The sequence below is a fragment of the Vigna angularis genome, chromosome 8, assembly GCF_016808095.1.
Source record: "Vigna angularis cultivar LongXiaoDou No.4 chromosome 8, ASM1680809v1, whole genome shotgun sequence".
NCBI classification, from domain to species: Eukaryota; Viridiplantae; Streptophyta; class Magnoliopsida; order Fabales; family Fabaceae; genus Vigna; species Vigna angularis.
The window spans coordinates 13,989,312-14,012,693 of NC_068977.1; the positions used below are offsets into that span (position 1 = coordinate 13,989,312).

Consider the following 23,382-nt stretch of genomic DNA (forward strand, 5'->3'; position numbering starts at 1 on the left):
ATATTCCTCCTTTGTCTTTAATCTCACACCACCAACTCTATCTATTATTATAAATTTCACCTTCTTTCTCACCTGTTTACAGCAACAACAAAAATTCATCTTACTTCATCATGCACAAGAGCGCGTTAGGTTCCACATTGGGCCCTGGAGGCCTCGACCTAACTCAGGCATTCTTCAAGCCCATCATCAATGTTGTCACTCTCTCTACCACCAAGAAACACACCAAGATCTCTGTCATCAGCGTTGGTAACGTTGGAATGGCCATCTCGCCGACCATCCTCACCTAGGACCTCACCGACGACCTCGTCCTCGTTGATACCAATGCTGACAAGCTCCGTGGCGAGATGCTCGACCTAGAGCACGCCACCGCCTTCCTTCCCCGTACCAAGATCCACGCCTTCACTGAATCTTCCGTCACTTGCGGTGATGATGCCAACTCCGATCTCTGCATCGTCACCGCCAGTGCCCGTTAAATCGCCGGTGAGTCCCACCTCAACCTGCTCGAGCGGAACCTTTCCCTCTTCCACGCCATCATACCCCCACTCTTTCATCACTCCCTGATAACACGTTCCTCACTCAAAGCTTTTGAAGAAAACAAAATCCCTAAATTTTAACGTAAACCAATTAAATTTTGCCATGTCATAATTCCTTAATTTAAATAAAAATTCCACATTATCAAACAATGCACATCAGCATATTAAGTGTGCACCACATTAGCATTTGTTAACGTCATCTGTTAACACTTAACGAAGATGGCTTAATTAGCTTAATTTTTCAAAATTTAGGACCCAATTGAGACCTTTTTCATCAAGAGGACCCACTTGAGATTCCCCTACAAATACGAGGAGTATGTGAAGGTTTAAACCTAAAACAAAAACAATAAAGACGATAAATATCAATAAAAGAATAAAGAAAAAATAACAAAAGATAGAAAGAAATAAATTTATAAAAATATTTAAAAAGATAAAAACAAATATAAAAAAATAGGTTGATTTCACTACTTTTTCAAAATATGATTCATCATTGGTTATCTAAAGATTAAGATTATTGATCAATTAACTATTATGTTAAATTTTCAAATTAATCAACTCAAATTCTCAATTAATTTGTTGGCATTCTCACTCTTAACCAAAGTACATTCTCAATTAAAAGTAAGAACTTTGCAGATTAATCATAGTAAATTTAACCAAAGTACATTTTTAATTAAATATTACTATGCCTAATCATGTTTGTTCTTTTACTTTTTATATCAAGTAAAAAACTAATTAACCAAAGTATGTTCTTGATTAATTCTTGTTAAAGTTTTTACCACTAATCAAAATACATTCTCAATTGTTGGCAAAAACTCATTCAATCACATAAAAGTTTCTAACTTTAATTAAAGTAAATTCTCAATTAAAAATAAAATCCCTTAGACTCATATGATTGATTTGTTATGTAGATTTAACACCATTCTAATTTGTTATAATGTAAAAATGATTACTTTTACTTGATTAAGAAGCAAAAGACATAGTAAAAAATAAATCACAACAAGAATAAAAAAGAACAAACAAATTTATCCATATAACCTCATAATCCAATTAAGAAATTACAGGGGAATCAAACCCAGAGGCTTAGCGCTCCATGGAATGTAGAAATAACATGAAAATAGAATAAGAGAGGGTGGAGAACATGAGATAAGAGAAGAGGACGGAATTTAAACCCCCCAAAGGGTTCCTAAGCTCCCTAATGTGTTTTCCTAAGTCTCTTAATATAGAAATTGGATTAAGCTTTGTTTCAGGCTTTTCTATTCTTTTAATCTTCTTTATGATGTAATATCCTCTAATTATCTTTTAAATAATCCAATATCTTCAAGATATATTTGATTGTTGTGGAGATCTAATAATATTTGAGAAGATATTTGCTAGATTAAAAGATTTGGCAAATATTATCTTTTGATATTTATTGATATAGTTAAATAAGGTAATTATTCAACAATATAAAATAAGGTATCTTAAGATATATTTTCCCCTAATTATATTTAATCATAAATATTTATCAATTATCAAAGCCCTTTTAGTAGAAAAAACTGCAAGATCCAATTTTTGTTGCTTCTTCCCTCTTTTTGGCTTGGCCAAATTTCTTTAATTTTTCATGTTATGCTTGAATTGACTTCTTGTGGTCTTGATTTGTTATTCTTGGATTTATCTTCAAGGCGTCATATAAGATAGAAGACTCAACCTTTTCACTTAAGGTTTTGAGTTGGAGGTGATGTTAATCCTTAGGATTCAAGTCTCATCTATATTGTATCTCTTGTTGAATTTTTTCCTCGAAAAACCCATCACTAGATAGATTTTTATATTAATTTAGAGAAACATTATGTACTCATGTTTAAAGTTCACTTCTTAACATGGTATCAGAGTCATATGTTAAAGTCTATCCTTATGAGATTTGTCATTTGTTCAGCCTATTATGCCACCTGCTATAAAAAAATGAGTTGATTGTTGGGCATAAGGATGGTAAAAATAGTCGTGCTCGCGAGTATCCGTGGATAAAATCCATAGCAGATAGTTGACACCAACATGTATTTATTATCCACGGATAGTAGGTACAGGTATTTTAATACCCGTTTATAAACAGGTCGGATATGAGTATCATACTAGCAGATATCCATTACCCACAAAAAATTCAAATTTAAATTATATTTTATTAAGTTCAATTTATTTAAAATTAAAATTTAATTTTAATTTATAATTAATTTCTATTATTATATTTTATATTACTTTTTGTAATTTTATTTATATTTTATTATAAAAATTTATAAAATATCTTTTTTCTAAAATATCTATGAACCTCCGAGTATTTTTGAAACCAATATCCAACCGGTAACAAGGGGGTAATGAGTTAATTTTTAGTTGTGGGTCGGACGGTAGATAGGCATTATGATTACCTGACCCGACCTGTTATTATCTCTAGTTGATCATATTGTTTCACTCATTATCATGCCACTATCCGGTCATTCATTAATATTTAATCTCATACATAAGATGTATATACCTCTACGTGAGGAGAAGTGTTGATGTCCTACATTAATTAGTGATAAAATCATTTTAAAATATATAAATGAATGTAAATCTTATTTTACAAACCATTTTTGTGAGATTGAATTATACTTAAAATTCACCCCTTAAGAAGATCAATTACAAAAAATCATCCAACGACAACTTTTTATCTAACTTTCTTCAAATTCTCCATTTTAAAATTGTTTCGGTAGGGATTTGCAAGACCGAGAGACTAACCTTTTCTGACGTGTCTTCCTAACTTCCGAACGCCTGGATCGCTTGAATCCCTTGCCTTCCTTCAATCTGGACCGTTCTTGATGGAAAATCCCTTAGCCATGGTCAAGCATTTTCAAGAGAGTTAAAGTCATCCTTGAAGATGATGTCAACTCTACCTTGTGGACCACCTTTGGAGCCATCATGAAGCATAGATTGAAGAGTAATGTAGGAATTTAGGCCATTGTATTAGGCCATGTAGTGTATGTTTGTTTAAGGCTTGTATTAAGGCCTAAGTAGCATAGAATTTTCCTTAAGAGTTAGAGATCCAAACTAAGTGGAAAGTGTGTGCCATGTGTCATGCTTCCATTGGAGAGGATTTACTTTAAAGGTAGCCACATGGCACCTTAGGAGTGGAGAGTTTTTTCTTTTAATAGTGGCCACATGGCACTCTAAGAATGGAGAGGATTGTGTTTTGTGAGTAGCCACATGTCCTCCCATCATTGGAGAGGATTTGTGGACACTTGTCCACTCCTTAGAAGGCCTCATTTTTGGCCAATGAGAGAAAAGATGGAAGATCATGCTTTTAGGGTTAGAAGGAGACACCCTTGGCCTATAAATAGAGGTGTCTCCACCCTTGTATTTCATCTTTGATGTTGAGTAATGTTATGCTGCCCATTTTTGGCCATACTACTCATCTTAGATCAAGACTAGAGCAACCCATGAGGCCCCTCTAGTCACCTTCCTCCTTGAGTTGACCTAACCTCTCTTGGAGCCACCAAACACTACACCACCACCATCATATCTCCTAGAGGCTTTGAGCTTCTACACCATTCATACATTAGCTCATTATCCTTGGACCATTTACCACCACATTTCTGCATCATTCATCCAATGAACACCCCTCCATGCACATCTCCTAGCTTTGGCCCAACCTAGCCAAGGAGGTTTCCATCAGTCCTCTTCACTATGACCGCTCGATTTTTTGTGCTAACCGTTTGGTTGCCTTCAGCTTTGACCGTTCGGTTGGCTTCAGCTTTGACTGTTCGGTTACCTTCTTGATAGAGGGGGGAGATACCTGCAAAAGGCACTCCAATGCTCAAGTTAGGAGCGGTTTGATGAGCTTCTGCTCACAATTAAATATTTAGTGAATTGTTATCACTATTGAGTATTTGGGTCTTTGTTAAGCGTGAGTAGAATGTGAATGGACGTACTTGGCTTTTAGCCTTAGCTCTGTATTTATAGGTTATCACAAGCCTAATAAAATATAAACAGACTTACCTTAAAATCCGGTCGGTTGCTCATAAACAACTTTATGAATATCTTTAATGAGATATCTTTGATTATTTTATCCTCTGCTGGATTATTAGCCCAATAACTTAAATGTTGGCCCAATTGTGGCCCAACATATTTTAACCTGGTTTGACCTGGTTGACGAGCGCTGTCCCGGTTTGACCTTTTATGACGAGCATTGTTGTTGACAAGCGTTGTCCACGTTTGACCTTGTTGACGAGCGTTGTTGTTGATGAGCGCTGCTATTGTAGATAGACCGATCGGTCTTGGATGCTAACCGTTCGGCCTAGATATCATACTATACATAATGCCCCCCAAGTCTAAGTTAACCGTTTGGCTTTAGCTAAGGTTAAGTATAGGACTTATATGAGCTTGGGATAGGCCATCCTCGTTCTATTGGGGAGGTTGTTCTGATTGTAATTTGAGTCGTTGCTCGTCTCTGACCGAATGGTGGACTCTAGGAGTTACCTTTTGAACTTTTTACTAGGCCGATCGGCTTATGATGGCAGTTCTTTTTAGAACTTTTTCCCACGTTGACTAGTGACTTTGATAGCATTTTGTTTATCTGCACTATGAAACCGACTGGCTGAATACTTTTTGGGCCAAATGATCGAATATCTGTGAGGCCGAATGGCTGAGTACTTGTGAGGCCTAATGGCCGAGTACTTGCGAGGCCGAATGGCCAAGCACCTTTGAGGCCGATTGACTGAATACATGTGAGGAGGTCGAATGGCCGAATGTTTGTGACCACTCAGTTTAGGATGAGAGTGACAGTTCGTTGAGAACTTTTATCACCGCTCGGGAACCAGGAGTTTTCGGATAACGTCCTTGGGTTTTGTTTACGAGAGTGACAGTTTGTTGAGAACTTTTCTCACCGCTCGGTTTGGACCAGGAGTTTTTCGGATAACATAACATTCCTGGGTTTTGTTTACGAGAGTGACAGTTCATTGACAACTTTTATCACCGCTCGGTTTGGACCAAGAGTTTTTCGGATAACGTCCCTGGGTTTTGTTTATGAGAGTGATCGTTCACGGAGAACGTTTCCCACCGCTCGATTTAGGACGAGAGTGAGCGTTCACAGAAAATGTTCCTCGCCGCTTGGTTAAGGACGAGAGTGAGCGTTCACGGAGAACGTTTCCCACCGCTTGGTTTAGGACCAGGGGTTCTTGGAGAGCATTCATTGGGTTTTGTTGACGCTAGTGATGGCTTACTTCTCGGTATTCGACCTAGGAATTCCTAGAGAAATTCGTAATGGAAGAGAGGGATTTACCTCTCGATTCTTGCACTCCTCTTGGCCGAGTGGTTTGCATGGTCCTGTCACCTGTACTATGAAGCCGAACGACTGAATACCAGTGAGGCCGAATGGCCGAGCTGTTGCACAGTTGAACACTTGATGCCAAATTTGGCTAAGTAGTGAGTGCATCATTGGACCCTTAATAAATCTTGAACAATATTATAGTATTGAATTAAGATATTTAAATTAAATCATATAAATTAAATAATAAAATGAATCTATATCAAAATAATTATCTGTAAATCCGTAGAAGCTTGTTGACGTTGATGGTGAGACTGCATCCTTGTCCGGTTCCTTGTGGTTATAAGGGATGCCCCCGGCCCCCTCTGTCCCACGGTGGACGCCAAAATGTTTCGGTAGGGATTTGTAGGATCGAGAGACTAACCTTTTCTTACATGTCTTCCTAGCTTCCGAACGCCTGGATCACTTGAATCGCTTGCCTTCCTTCAGTCTGGACCGTTCGCTTCACTATGACCGCTCGGTCTTCAGTGTGGACCGCTCGATTTTTGGTGCTAACCGTTCGGTTGCCTTCAACTTTGGCCGTTCGGTTACTTTCTTAACAAAGGCGGAAGGTACCTGCAAAAGGCACTCCGATGCTCAAGTTAGGAGCAGTTTGATGAGCTTCTGCTCATAATTGAATATTTAGTGAATTGTTATCACTATTGAGTATTTGGATCTTTGTAGAGCGTGAGTACAATGTGAATGGAACGTAGGCTTTTAGCCTTGGCCTTGTATTTATAGGTTATCACAAGCCTAATAAAATATAAACAGACTTACCTTAAAATCTGGTCGGTTGCTCATAAACAACTTTATGAATATCTTTAATCAGATATATTTGATTATTTTATCCTCTACTGGATTATTAGCCCAATAACTTAAATGTTGACCCAATTGTGGCCCAACATCTTTTATCTTGGTTTGACCTGGTTGCGAGCGTTGTCCCGGTTTGACCTTGTTGACGAGCGCTGTCCATGTTTGACCTTGTTGATGAGCACGGTTGTTGACGAACGCTGCTACAATAGATAAACTGATCGGTCTTGGATGCTAACCGTTTGGCCTAGATATCATATTATAAAAAAAATTAACATATTTTCTTACACAATAAGATGATTATTTTATTTTTAAACAAGTCTCAACTCTCAAAATATTTAATAAGAAAAAAGAGCAAAAATTATAAAAAGATCCTCTCAAAATAGTTAAAACAATATTGTTAGCATAAATTATTTTGAAAGATGATCAATTTTAAAATTAATACTTTATTAAAGTTTTATTGTTATTTGTGTATTTATATTTTGTTTTAAAATTTTTATTTTATCAATAAAATTTATATTAAAGAAAAATTATGTGTACTCTATAGTTTTGTTTTTTCTTCGTACCTAATTAGGAATTAATTACGGGGAGCATTTATTATACGGGCATATTGCATGAAGGTTCATCAAGTTTAGTTTCAACGTATGAGATTCTAATGTGATGAAGGCAATTAATTTATGCACGTCTGAACAAGAAGAAACAACCATGTTTCGTCTGAACAAGAAATTTCAAATAAACAAATAAACCATGTCGGCACGCGTGTCGGTTCTGCTGTTAAATCAGTGTCGTTGGCGCATGATGCAAAGTTTATTATATTTAGGATAATATACTTTAAAAATATTTTTTTACAATATTTTTATCATAATTTAGTGTCATTGTCCAAAATTACTGTACAATCAATATTAATAATAATAATTATATACACAAACATGAATCACAGTATTAAAATATTATAAAAAAAATGTTGTTAAAATATTATTATTCTTATTTTTATTTCTTACCCTACGGAATTTTATTTTTATTCTTCATTTTTTTATCTTTAATTCTGTAAATTATAGTAACGGATTTTGATATTTTAACATAAAAATATTTTTAATATACTAAAATTAATATATTTTGAAACTAATAAAAATCAATAAGAATCTGGATTCACTTCATTATTGCCTTCTATTTTTTTTATTCAGCTCATACAATATTCAAAAATTAAAAATTCAAAAGACAAAGCACTAGTTATAAAATTTAATAACATGTTCAGAGAACCCGTATAATTGAATCTGTATTTGGTTGAGTGAAAGATGCATAGTCAAACTTTCTATACAAGGAAGATATATTGTTTCTTCTCGTATCTTCTATCTATTAGGATAATTAATTTTTAAAATAATCACCCTTATCTTTTAAATAGTATGATTTTATGTGTTGAATATCTATATAGGTTTTGTTTCAGTTATTTATTTTGTTAATAATCTCATGATAAAAGAATTTTACTATAATAGATATTTTCCTTAATTGGATTTTATACATATATATATATATATATATATATATATATATATATATATATATATATATATATAATCATCAAATGTTTTTTATTTATAAGTATCTTAAATGTAAGTTACAATTTTTCTAATATTTTGATAATTATCTATTATTCAATAAAACAATAACAATTAACAAGATAGAAAATATAAAGTTATTTACACTCATCTAATATAACCATAAAGTTAACTTTATATACATATTAACTAATTATGTAACAAAGCAATTAACTAAAATACCAAACATACGTGGCTCCTCCATCTAACGCCTATTCAAGAAAGACCTCATCACCCTCTGCTCACATCTACTAAATGATCATAGCTAAGAAAAGAAACAAAAAACATACAATTAAATCATAAACAAAAGGGTAAGCTAGATATTAGAACAATTCATAATATACTTCAAATACATACATAACTTCATGCATAAAATCTATAAAATTTCTCATTGATATTACTAAACAAGCATTACATTCCCATTTCATTTTTAACCATAAGAAAACAAATAAAGTATAAAACAAGAGACACCAATCTGCATACAGGACACCCTAACCAAAAACTAAATTTTAAGTTATTTTTAAAGGAAATAATCAATTATCACACCGGATAATCGATTATTTTGGAAAAGATTCATGCCAAAATGATTTTCGGATAGCAATAATCGATTATCATATGTGATAATCGATTATTCCCGAGAGCTTTGAAGAAAGATGACATTCTAATTTGAATAATCGATTATTCTTATAAGTTTTTTTACAGCAATCTGATTTTTATGGTTTTGGTGCATCTTAGACATATCCAAATGATCACTTTAGAATCTGTAGCACTAACATTGATACGAAAACATGTTTATAGATGAAAATAGAGTACTACATTTCTCATTTGGATAGGAATTAGATGTACCAAATCAACTCAACAACTCAAAAGTGCCTAAACTCAATTTTATCACTTGCAACACTCACTGCAACTAATAGCTGGAATAAATCTCAATAGACTTAATGATCGAGGTCGTACTCGAATCAAATTAATATGCAATTAAGTGCAGTATAATACTAGGAAGTGACTCCTAGGTCGTTTCTCAAGGACCAAATTAGTGCTATCAAAATGGGTTGTAACCCGCGAGTCAATCCGGCCCACCACGGGTTTAAGCCGGATTGGGTTTGAAAGAAATGTAATTTTTTTATACGGGCTAGTTTTCAACCCGGCTCACTTACAACCTGGTGGTGAGCCAGGTTGGCTCACCAACCCACCTAATTTAATTAAATTATTTATTATTTTGTGTTTCAATATTATTAGTTAGCATTTTTTTATTATATTGTAGATGGTGATAAAGAAGAATATGTTCAACAGAAAAAAATATTATAGATTTATCTATTCAAAACTCGAATATTATAAATGGATAAGTGAAAGAAAAATTATCAATATTAAAAACTTAATTGTTCGTCTTTTATACATGTTTTTGGATTACGCTTAGATTTTATGATATTTTTTTTTTTATATTTTGAATTGTCTTTGGAGTTTAACATCACTTTAGTGTGAAATTTATTTAAATTTGAGTTAAAAGAAATTGTAATTTTTTTTTATTTTAAGAAAAACTTATAATTAAATGAGTTAGTGAGTCAACCCATTTAACCTACCAACCAGGGGTGGGTCGGGCCGGGTTCAAATTCTTTCAGCTCGCTAATAAAGGAATCGGGCTTGGTTGGCTTACTAAGTGACCAACCCGTGGTGGGCCAGGCCGGGTCGAGCCGGGTTACCTGTTTTGACAACTTTAGACCAAATGTGGTTCAACCAATAGGTCAAACACGTGGTGGGAGATTTTTGAAAAGATTTTTGTGAAATGAAATGAATTGATTAACACACAAATTAAACATATATTTAACAACAGGTTGGCATCTAGATCAATTGCAATGCTTCCTGTCCTCAATTAACAACAAATTAAACGCTCTTTTTACCCCTAATCCAACACGAATTAATCAACCAAGCGAAGGTTAATCCGGTCTTCAAAATTACGAATTAAGCAAACGCAACACACCTATTCAAATGATTCTGCACAACACAAATTAATCAATTAAGCGAAGATTATAGGCAACTAAGCGTATACCTAATTGCAAACACAGAACAAACTTATTTCAATGCAATGTAAGACAGGAGAATACAATCACAATTCATAAATCTCAAGTAAGCACTGCAATATCCCCAATTATCAACCTACACAGATTCAAACTACCATTAATACGACCTTCAAACAGTGAAGCAAACATTGAAACATTCGAGCAGAACCAATGCAGAAATAACACGAAATTCAATTCCAATTCAAAAATGAAAAATGCAATTCAAAAACGAAGCAAACTGGAAAACGAAATAAAACAGAAAACACAATGCTTATAGAAACAAAATATGGAAAACGAAATGGGGAAACGAAATAGCAACACAAAATGGGAAAACCTAAAATGAAATTGCAATGTGGGAATGAGAATGGAATTGAAAGTGAAGAAACAAAATTGCAAGCTAAGAGAAGAAAACAGAATTGCATAATCAAAATTATATTGCTCGAATTGAAAGTGCATGAAAATGTAAATGAAAACGTAAATGAAAACCTAAAACCCCAAAGGGGAGCTATCCAAGAGCCAAAAAAAAAAAACAAGAATGAAGAAGCGTAGGACATTTTCCTCCCTTTGGGTGTTAAAACCCTAGTCCAAAATCAGCCCCCACAATTGGGCTTTTACAATTCTGACCCAAAATGGCCCAATAGCTAAATCTGGTCCAAAAATCCTCTTTAAAACAAAATTACAATTTAATTTAAACTAAAATGATGATGTGGAGAATGGAGGATGAAGTGGCAACTCTCTTAATGTCCCAAAATATGATTCCAAAGTTTCCCCTAAAAATAATAATGGAAATAAATAAGCCCAGATAATTCAAATTAATTAAAATAAGAATTACTGGTTAACTTAAGCCCAAATATCAAAACTGGAGAAATATTAGACATTTAAGCATAATTCAATTAATGTAGTACAAGAAGCTAAGTGAATAGTAGAAAATATTGATTCATCAAAATAGACCACACTTAGTCTTTTGCACTCCTGGGAAAAATCAATACAGACCAAGGAACAAATCAAATAACTCAAGAGAGTGACACAACCTCAAGACACAAACAAAAAGACACAAACAGGTTTACAGAATCCTCAATGAATCCTAGAAAAAGAAAAGGAGTAGACAACATCTAACACACGAAGAATCAAAGAAACCATATACTCATGAAAACCTTAGGACCTTAGATTGACCAAGAATTAGGAAAAGAGATCATGAATCACATGCAACAAAGGATTACAACGATTGATCTCAAACTAAGAACGAGAGAGAAAAAAGAGTCAAAACTTATTCTAAACTAGAAATTCATCGGATGAATAAGGAGACCTTGTCATTGTGATCGTCTAGTCACCTCCTAATCGTCAAACAAATGATCGAGGAGTTAGAATTCTTAGAGAAATTGTAGAGAGTTCAAAGAATAGTATTTTAGAGACAAGGTGAGTGTTTAAGATAATGAGACAAGTTTAAGAAATTCTATTTATTTAATCAACTTATTTTTAAATTTTATAATACTTGGTCTCATTATTTTAACACACCTACCAACTTTAATATTATATTTTCTAAGTTCTTACATATATTTTGTATCTAAGTCACAGTGTTAGTTTTAGAGTAGAGATAAATCAAATTTAAACAATCATATCTAAATTAACTCAAAGCTATTTTTGTTTATTTCCTTTGCTTGCCATTATATAAACTAACAAGTCTTAAATTCATTTGTTAGAATATTTTTTTATGGTTACTTTTAGAGAGATTCATTAAAGAGATATATTACACGTAATTTGAGTTTAATATAGAAATTAATATTATTTTAAATCTAAAAGCTTAAACAATGGTTTAATGATCTTTATTGTTGTTTTATATTATGGATATATATTTTTTCTCTTTTCCGAAAAAAAAAATCATTAGAAAAAGATTACATAAATATGACATGAGTTCATTTCACATGAAAAATTGATACCATTTTCAAAAGTAAAAAATTTAAAACAATAAATTTATGAGTTCATTTATTATATAATGATGAATATTCTAATTTTTATCTAATATGGGATTTAAACTCAAATTTATATTTTTAATTATTCTTTAAATAATTACCTCTTTTTGAAAAAAAATATATTAAAACATTCACAAATCTTAAAAAGTGTACCACAAATATAAAAAATGGATTTCATCATATAAAGGAAAAGAAAAAAAGTACAACTACAATTGTTTTAGCTTCTCTTTATCTTATTTGGATGAAGTTTACCTTTTTTTTTTCTAAAGTACTTGTATATCAATAAGAAAGGCATTCATATTTCTCCTTGTATTGAATAAAATTTCAAAATTACAAATATAAATCCAAACTTATTTATTATTTGTAGCTTTCAAAATTTTGGTATTGAAAAGAAATTTCCATGTTAGCAACTAACTATATAATATTATTGTTGGAAGTCTCACATCAACTAAAATAAGACCACTTTAAAGTATATAAGTGGGTGCAAAACCTCATCTTACAAGCCGATTTTGTGTTAGGCTTAAACATGGTATCAGAGTTAAGGTTAGAGTCTATCCTAGACATATTTGTTGTTTGTTAAGCATATTGTTTCACCCGCTATCGGACCGTTATCAGATCATTCATTAATGTCTAGTCTCACGCCTTACAAGTCAATTTTGTAAAATTGAATTAAGCTTAAAGTTCACTTCTTAACAACTATCATTATATGATAGAGGATAGGAATATGGTTGCTCCTCTCATTCTTATTACTTTTTTCAATTTGAAAAAGTAATAAGAATGAAAAAGGAAAAAGTTGTCTTCTTCAAAACCCCAATTCTAAAATCCCTTATCTCCCACTTCATACTTCAGAACGTACCGTTCTTATAAAGCAAGAGACACTTGCATATCTTCTTAATCTGAAGAGATAAAAGATTTCCATTTTTTAAGATACTTCATATATCTATGCTAAAGATTTTAAATACCTGTTAAATAATTTATATTAAAATAAACATATGCTAAAGATTTTAAATACCTGTTAAATAATTTATATTAAAATAAACATTTAATACAATAATGGCTCACATATTTCAATAAATACTTTAGAACAAAAAAATTCAATGAAAAATATATGGACGAAATTATCATAAATTACCCTATGCTCTACCTAGATCTCTTATGCAAAATAATATTTTTTATCCAAAATGCATATTTGAACCTAAAAATTACTTTGATAACATATTGGGTTAGATATTTATATACATAGTACGATTTTTTTTTCCGTTTATGTGAGAATTCGATTTTCAAAAAACTAATTTTAAATTGTGATCAGCATTTGATTTTCGAAAAACTGAATTTTAAACTACCATTAAAAACCATTTGTTGAAAAACAAATTATAATTTGATTCTTGAGGAAGCAAATTCTCAACTAAATTTTTAACTTTTTCTGTTTAATTTAAAAATAAAGGAGGACGAGATTTTGAAAAAAAAAATTCAAAAAGTAGTAATGTTCATAATTTAGTTGACAATTGATTTCTGATTAAAAAAAAGCATGTTACCTAAGTAAATATTTCACATTATATTCTAATATATACTTTCGATCAGAGTTTTATTAACAAATTTAAATACAAAATAGAAAAAATTTCACCAACTTACTACATAAAATAAATTATTTAATGAGTTATTAATTAGTATCTCAATATTTCCCATAATCAAATAAAGTATTTATTCATTTATTAAGTTAAACTTCAAAAGTATTTTATCAACTTGAATTTTTTTTCCAAAAAAATAAGTATGACTTTTATCATCTAAATTTTTTTAATATGAAGTAAGTAGTTTAAATATTTAAAGGGAATAAAATAATACATGTTGTGACCTATAATAACTTAATGTAATAACCGCTTTGAAGTACTTGTTTGATATAAGATGCAGATATTATGGACCCACTATTGTTCTCTTTTGAAATTTTAGAATGCAATCACTAATTTAGTATTTGTTTTTACTAAATATATAAAACCTATTATATAGCAAAAAGGTTAACCTTAATATTTCTAAGAAAATAGTTATGATTCCAATAAAATTAAATATATATAATGACACATTAGTTGTAATTTGAATTGGATATTTAGATTTTTCTGGTTGATAGATTATATGCAACTTTCGTTATAATCTTTCGTGTTGGTGTGGTCTTTTCAAATCTTGTATAGAGATAAAATTATTTTTGCTGAAAACTATTATGATTTCATATTTTAACAATGAGTGACGTATATGCTGATTCATTTCAGTCGTGATCCGTAATTGGACTAGAAAAACACTTTTAGTTGGTCATTAAATTGGTTCAATAAATAAACGTATTAACTTTGAGTTTCCAAATAAATTAAAGTAAAGTATAAGATAAATAAAATATGTTTTATAAATTAAAATTAGTTTATATACAAGTTAAAAATAAAATTTCAAAAAAAAAAACAATATAAAAAGTTTTGCAAATTAATTTATATAAACTAATTTTTTATTATGAAAGAATTAATTGTTTTTAATTATCTATTTTAAAAGTTTTTAGAAACCGTGCATCACACAGTTGAGACTAAAGCTTTCTTGAATGAATAAAAGCTTAGGGGACCATATTTAATGAAGAAAATCAGGTTTCTACAATTTGGTCACCCATTGAATTTTTTAATATTTTTCAAAATATTAAAGAAATATCTAGTAATTTTGTTGAAATTAATCTTTTAGAATAATTTCAGTAACCATCTTTAACAAAATAGTTTTCTTCATCAAGGTTCTTGCTTATTTAATTTGAAATCTTATTTCTTTCATTTATTTATTTACGGTATATATATATTCATTAAAATGATGGTTCACAAATATCTTAATTTGATATATAACCATTAAACTTTATTTTTTCTATAGCTCTTCTTTTTATGACATTATATATTCTATGATATTATAGTTTTATTTCTCTTCAGCATATACAATTTGTTGGTTAAAAATAATATTTTTTACTGAAAACACACTTACAAATAACTTACAAATAAAAGAAACATATAAATATAAATAAATCTAAGGTTGGACACTTCGCAAATAATCAACACTATTATTACTTTAATTTTTTTTTTTATAAAACCGTAGATTTTCTATGTGTATTTTGACTCGTACAATATTTTTAACAAAAACTGTAAATCTTTTCATTTAATTTTTTTAAAACAAAATTGTAAACTTAATCATACCTATTTACTGATAAGATATTCTCGTTCTTCATTTATTTCTTGTTCACTTGAATAAATTTGGGGGAGAGTGATTGAATGAATTTGAAGATAATTTTTTTTGTTGTTTAAGTGGATTTAGAGGTAGTGAGAGTGGATTTGGAAATAAATTTTTTCAATTTGTCACATCAATCAAATCCTACATTTACCTTAAAATCCACTCAAATAAACAAGAAAAAAATTTACCTTTAAATCAAACATATATTTAAAACGAATTTATCTTTAGGCTCGGTCTGACTCATTACCAATAAATAACTTTCATTATTTCATTAACTACCAATCAATATTATTATTGATTATCCTTTAATTACGGTTGTATTTACCTATCTGTTATTGAATTGTGGCTTGCTAGGTATTCATAGAGGCCAACTATGTTTAATGAATATTTTGAAAATAGATAAGTATTTTCCTAATCGTTAATGACTGAAAATTTTCATTATGTGATTGTTTTAAATATTCTCTCTGCATATCTCATTCGCTAATAAACTCAGCATGTATTAGTTTTGTAGTTAAATTTTGGAGTTCTTCTATGTTTCATAAATGTATCTATACTAAGTAAAAGAAAATTCAAAAAGGAAAGTATAAAATAATAATTTCCAGATGTTATACTTTTAAAAAATAAATAACTAATTAAGTAAAATTCTAGTTATATTTTTAAATATAATTAAAATTTTTAACATTTATTTTTTTAAAACCATCCCTGCTAAGAAATATCGTTATGACAAGTACGTTTTGAAACTTGACCATAAAGAAATCTATTACACATTATTATTTTCTAACACAAATATGAAAGCATTGATATCAGAAATAAGAAAAATTGAGTATAATGAAAAGTCAACGAAAAAATTTCAACTCCAGCTCTCTGATCCAGAAAGAGTGGAAAGTTTCATCAGTATATAAAGAAACGTCGTTTCTGCAATTCTATTACCTCTATCTCAGTCTTTCTCGTAGTCTTTTTCTTCCTTTCGTCTTCGTTTCTTTCTGAAACAGAATTGAAAGATTCCAAATGCTATGCGTGATTCAGTTTCCTTCCAATTTTATTGAACACACTCAACCTTCCTTTGAGCATCTCTAATATACCCATTTCTTTCTGCTTTCCTCTCTTGTCTCATATTTCGGAAGCTCAATTTTTGCTTCTCTTTCTTATGTAAGTTTCTCCCCGTATTTTTTTTAGGTTTTAACTGTATTAAAAACTTAATTAGTAATTTTATTTTTATATTTAAATTTTTTATTCATTTTATTTTATATATTTGTGTTGTACTCAATTTAATTTTTATATTGAATTTTTTGTCATTTTTATAAAAAAATTCAATCTGATCTTTTCCATAAGTTAACTATTTAGAATATATTATTTATCAAAATCTAGATTATATATCTGTTGTCATAAAACTCTCTAACTTTTCTGGTTTTTATGTTTTTGCTTTTAAATAATAGAGATTCAATGTAGGGGAAAAAATATAAGAAATGAATTAAGTAAAATATAAATATAAAAATCAAAACCAATAAAAAAAATCTAACGACCAAAATAAATTAAAAATCGACCAAATTATCAATTAAATAAAAATTAATCACTCCATCTCAAATAATTAAAGAACAAATATATTTAAATTATTTTTTATTTTGTATGTGAAGCTCTTACTTGCATTCAAGTCACAATATTCAGAGATGGTCTTCATTGTTTCTTACTAATGATTTTTTGTGTGTTGTTTAAAATCAGACATTTGAGAGGAATCCATGTCGTGTGTGACAGCACGTACTGGGAGACAACGACAACGTTACGAAGACAACATGCGCCTTGTCTCCGGGTAAGCCTTTCCGATTTGTGCTATTTCCTTTTAGTTTTCGCTTATCGGGATAGAATAGGATTATGAGTGAGCAAAATTAATTGAAATGTACTAAATCATTAATTAACTATATTATATTATATTAAAAATATTAAGTTGTTTAGATTAAACATTGGTAGGATTACTTGATTAAATTTGGTCAAATATTTGTTGGAACCAATTCTATCAATTTTTCGTTTATTTTTTGAATTTGTTTGATAAATTGGGTTCTGATTGAATTAACTTAATTTTCAATCGGGTCAACTCATTTGAATTTGGCAAGATCGATTCAACTAAGTTTTGGTTGTGAATGTTCTAACTCAACTCGATTGAGTTCCAGTTCGAGTTCTTCTCAACATTTTGGTAAACATGACTTATCTCAACCTTTAGCGCGATCTAAGTTATTTTTGGCCTAATACAACTTATCTGAACCTATGACACGATCTAACCCGTCTCGAACTTTGGCTCAGGTCGGTCTATTTCCCTTTTTGATCTTACTCGACGTGTCTTGACCTTAGGCTTGACTTGACCCTTCTCAATATTTAGCCTAACTTGGTCTGTCTTAATCTTTGGTCTCACTGGATCTCAATTTGGATCAGGTCAATCTATCTCGACTTTTGGTATGATCCGACCCATTTCAACCTTTGACTTATTTCAATTTATCTTAAAGTTGTGTTGTGTCAAAGTAGAAAAGAAATTCCAATGTAATTTTGTATTTTGCAGCTTAATAAAACAAAGAAATTATTCAGTTCAATTCATATAAATTAATTTTCATTTTATTTCAATTCTGACAAATTACTTTTTGGTTCACTACCATTTTTAATCATGTAGCTCAATACAAATAATTTTTCCCACCCATACGTAACATCTTTCATATTTTATATCATTGTGTAACAATTATATATATATATATATATATATATATATATATATATATATATATATATATATATATATATATATATATATATATATATAATTTTATTTCAAAATTTCATTTGTATTTATTTTTATCTTCTAAATATAATATTTTTTTAAACTAAAAGAGCTTCTCTCTAGTGGTTGTTCAAGAAACATATAAGTATTAAATGATCATTCTCCAAGTTTTCTTGTACAAAAGTCAATACCCATATTTTATTGTTTCCATGAAGTCTTCATATATAAATGTTTTAAAATATGATAATTTATTTTATAAAAAGCATACCTTCTTATTAAAAAATTAATTGTTGTAACTATTAAGTTTTACATATTTTATAAATATGAATATTTTTAGTTGTTTTTATTAAAATATTTGGTTTTATTGAATGTTCAAAATATTTTTTTATTTTCTTTTGAGTATCTTAATTTTATCGTCAATCAGATGGCATATTTGTTTGTGTTTTTTATTTATGTATAACTTGTTAATCAATTTTTATTTTTTTCTCGAACCTCTTGTAAAGTCAACGTTTTCTTAAAGAGAAAATGAATGACTTAAATGACAAGTTGAAGAAGACAAAAGAGAGAATTGGTTAAGTTACTTAGAAATGAGAAAACACTGACACTCCTGACATAAAATCAACGAAAAAGTACTTTAACAAAAATAAAAAATATTTTGAATACTCAATATAAATATCTAAATTTATTCATGAATCAGTTAAAACTTGTTTTAGAATTGACTATATCAATAATATATTATATTTACATTATTCACTCTTGCCTTTGAAATTATTAGTTTTCACAATTTTCATGTCTTTTAATATGTAAAATATTCCTGCTACCTTAAACTTAGAGAATATCGGTAAGTCGTTTGGAGAAATTGAACGTGTGGGAAAAAGTTAGAATATAGAATTAGTCACATCGATATATTTAATGACAGAAAGCTTTTCATAATATGTAAGTTTTCATCATTCTTTTTATCTTCATAATATGACTAAGCAAAAACTTTTTGGGCCTCTTCAATTGGGCCCTATCATCACATTTCTAATAATACATAATTAAGTTTTGTAATATTTTAAAGTATTAATAAACCTTCGGAATATATAGTGTGGAAATTAACCAACAAAAATTGTAAATACGTGATCTAAAAAGGATAGTGTAAAAATTTCACAACATCGTATGTCTCAACATCATCGCCTAAAACATATTATAATTTATAAAAGATTAAATATAGTTTTAATCTTTAACGTTAAAAATGAAACTAAAATGAAATTAAGATTTATCTCTAGTACATTTTTGTCCCAAATTTTAAAAATAAATTAATATAATCTTTTAATTTGATTATATTAAATTTTATTTAATGTGACAAAAGTTTTGAAGATGGTGTTTGACATGTTCAAAATCAAATGTTATCTTGAAATATCATTTAATAAACCTAAAAAAGTTAATGTCATTAAGTGAAAATAATTATATCTATTCACTTTTCAAGTTTCGGATCAAAATCTATCAACGTTTGAGATATAGATAAATTTTAAATTTTCTTTCAAATTTAATTATTAAAAACATATTTAACCTTTTATAAAATAAAAAATCTTTTTAGCAATAATTGCGTTAAGGTAATCTTAGTTGCTATATGTAAAAGTCAAACTAATAAAAATACATAACAGAGTCTATATAAATAAAAATATTTCTAATTTGAATTTTAATATAATTATTATAAAAAAATTGAATATAATTTTAATAATTTATTTATCAAATTAATATAGTTTTAGTAAACATGTTTTTATTCTTATGCTAGTTTGTTAAATATAAATATTATAAATTGATACATTTTTTCGTATATTATATCAATTGCCATGAGATTTTATCCATATAAAGGAGAGTTAGTGTAATGTTTTTAAAATAAAAATGAGCTAAGTGTAGCATTTTAAAAAATTTAAGGCGTATATAATATTCAAACAAAAATGAGCGGAATGTAAGTGTAATTTACCCTCAATTTTTTATAAAATCTTGTATAAAAAATCATCATATTTCCATAAGATAAAGAACAAAACATATTCAACCCTTAGACAATGTAGTTTCAATTTATCTTATCACTCTATTATACTTCTTAATTTCCATTTTTTCTGATATAGTTTACGAAATCGAAATCAAGAATATATATATATATATATATATATATAATTTGCTAGAAAAATGGTGGGGAGAAATATATGATGATACTTGGAAAAATATCTTTGTAATAATTATAATGAAAATTTTCTTACTGATGCATTTATAACAGATGTATTCCCTATAGATGGAAAAAGGGAAAAGTGGATAAAAAAGAAGATACTGAGGAGATGATAGAAGTACTTATGGTTTCTTCACCAAAACGTGATGACCTTGTGTTTCCGAAGGTACTTGACAGTGTCTTCTTTTAACCAATGAAAATTTCATGAGCATGAAAATCTTTGTGAAGTGTCACTTTGTTCTTCTTCCAGGGAGGATGGGAGGATGATGAAACTGTTACAGAAGCTGCTTGCCGTGAAGCCCTAGAGGAAGCAGGAGTTAAAGGGATTATAAGAGTAAGTTTTTTTAAAGTCAATCAATGCTTTTTCTGATTCATATATATCATCTATATGATACCAAATTTGAGAAATCTTCATTAGCTAAATGGTGGGCATTCATTTTCAGGAAATTCCCTTGGGAAGATGGGAGTTCAGAAGCAAAAGCAGCAAAGATTCATGCAGCCAAGAAGGATGGTGCAGAGGGTACATGTTTTCCTTAGAGGTCATTGAAGAACTGGAGGCTTGGCCAGAGCAAAAGGACCATAATCGCCAATGGGTAATTGTTCTTTATAAATTCTTAAAACAATTTTAATACTGCTCGGAATTCAAATGTGTATCCAAGTCTCACATCGGATAAAAATGATAAAATATAGTACTATATAAAGGTAAAAGACCCGTTAACCTATTTCGTTAAGGTTTCAGGGAGGGAGAGAGTAATATCAATCTCTTTTATTATTAAACTTATATTTCATTAGCGTTTGTATCTCCCTCAACATATTTAGAAATATAGTTGAACTCAAATTGTTATATAATATATAAATTCTTAAAAACAACATCTCTCGATTGAGGTAAAATGTGTTAAGTCATTAAGAAAAATTCTAAAAAAATTGATATCAATGAATCATGAATATACATTATTTTCAATTCGAAAAGCTTAGGACTATAATTATGTTATTTTCTTTCTTATATAATACTCTTCTTGCTCATTCCTATTCAATATAGGATCAAACTCATTCTTGAAAGGATATGTTTTTTAGGTGAATATAAAAGAAGCATTCAGACTGAGCCGATATGACTGGATGTGCAAGGCATTGGAAGTGTTTATAAGTGTTATGGCAGAAGACATAAAGCTAAGGAATGAGGAAAATAATGTTGATTCCTCTTCAATATCAGTGCTTGATGTGTCAGAAAGTCAATATGTGTCATCCAAATGCTATAAAAGAACCACTTCCAAACAACATCATAGTATATCATCAAGAACCAATATCCTGTCCCATGCTTCCCAGGAGATAGCTATTCACTTAGGTTATTGACACTCTACGTTTGTGCAATGTGATGCAGTTCCCATTTGAAAAGAAAAGTACTTATAATCACACTGTTACGGTGTGTTTGGTTGAACATTTGAAAACTTCGTTTAGGATAGTTTCAATTTTGGAAAAGTGATTTTGGCGTAAGATCTCAAGAGATCTGATTTATGTTAAAGAGGTTTGGAATAAAAGTTGGCGTGTTTATTGTTAACCCAACACAAAAAGTTTTTATTCTGTGGTACTTTTGATAATATTATTTTATTTCAACCAAACATAATTTTTTTTTTCAAATAAATAATGTATGATTTGGAAAAATGTAGATGAAGTTGTTCTAACATAATAACAAAATAAAAAAATACTCATCTTAAAAAATGTTAAACATTAAAATTTGGTGAACCATTTCAACTATTGAGTTCAAGAAACAAGAACCCTCTGCCAAAAGTTTATGAAACCTTGATAATGAGTAAGAAAGGTTTAATAGAAAACTAAATAGAAGAGTCTTCAAATTCTGAAATTTAAAACTCGTTTTATTATATCTTAATTGCTTGAGATTAACGGGTTTTCCATCAATAGATTTCAAGTATTTTCCTAGTTCGTTAGCTACGTCTTGGTCAACAATATTTATCTAACACATTAATCAATTTAATTAACTCCTACAGTAAATTATTATATTTGTGCTAATGAGAAAAGAGAAAGAAACTAAAAACTCTAAATTGGTCTAAATATATTAACTAATTATAAAACAATAATTAAAAATGTTGGGTGATGTATTCTTACATTAAATACAGGTTAACAAGTTATCTATAGAAAAAATATCTATTATTATGATAAAAAGACATGACAAAATTGCATACTTTTTCTTTCAGAGATGCAATTTTTTTTTATTTATGTACGTTCTACTATAATTATGAGTCTCATCTCTATATTTGTAATACTTCATCTCTTCATTTTTAACTGTCGCCTAAGGTTTTATTACACAATAAAATTAACTCTTATAAGTTGTAATAAATTTTTTATGTTTTTTAATGGTACCTTTATTATTTTATATCCTTTATACTTATTGAAAATTACCATAATTTGTCTTCTCTCTTTATAATAAAAAGACTATTCATTATCTCTCCACTCGTTGAAAATCTTTATAACAAAATCTTTGAATTCTCTTCGACGAAATATAATACTTGAAACATTTTGTTCCCGTCTCAACAGAAATAAGTTTCTTTATTAAAATTTTTAATCATAAAATTTATACCAGAAAAAAAAATGATTTGAAAATTATAAGAAGCAGTAGTAATTACCCTGTGATTATGAGTACAACTATAGCAGGTAACACTTTGTATTTGGAATTAGTAGATTGAACCCACTATTAACAAAGCAATGTGTTGACAAGCAAACCTGATAGCCTAAAAGAATAAATTGTCTACAATGATGGATATAACCCAATATACAATAAGAACTTCATGGTGCAATTAATCCTCTAGATTTAGGTGGGTGCAAATTTTGTTATCAGTGTTATTGCTCTATTTTTTCAATTTGTTATTTCTCCTATGACATCAGT

The 23,382-nt window shown here is 29.5% G+C and overlaps 1 protein-coding gene across 1 annotated transcript; it reads left to right on the forward strand.

Moving 5' to 3' along the window:
- The first annotated feature begins 16,454 nt into the window (after positions 1-16,454).
- LOC108324432 (nudix hydrolase 12, mitochondrial) lies at positions 16,455-22,000 on the forward strand. Its single transcript, XM_052867383.1, has 6 exons — positions 16,455-16,659; positions 17,230-17,317; positions 20,535-20,649; positions 20,734-20,817; positions 20,927-21,076; positions 21,558-22,000. Exons 2-6 carry the CDS (start codon positions 17,247-17,249, stop codon positions 21,831-21,833), a joined length of 696 nt encoding a protein of 231 aa, XP_052723343.1. The 5' UTR covers positions 16,455-16,659; positions 17,230-17,246; the 3' UTR covers positions 21,834-22,000.
- Positions 22,001-23,382: the final 1,382 nt, after the last annotated feature.

Coding starts and splice junctions, on each gene's coding strand:
- LOC108324432 (XM_052867383.1), top strand. CDS start 17,247: ATGTCGTGTGTGACAGCACGTACTGGGAGACAACGACAACGTTACGAA. Junction 20,818..20,926: donor GAGTTAAAGGGATTATAAGA/GTAAGTTTTTTT, acceptor ATTCATTTTCAG/GAAATTCCCTTGGGAAGATG. Junction 21,077..21,557: donor AGGACCATAATCGCCAATGG/GTAATTGTTCTT, acceptor TATGTTTTTTAG/GTGAATATAAAAGAAGCATT.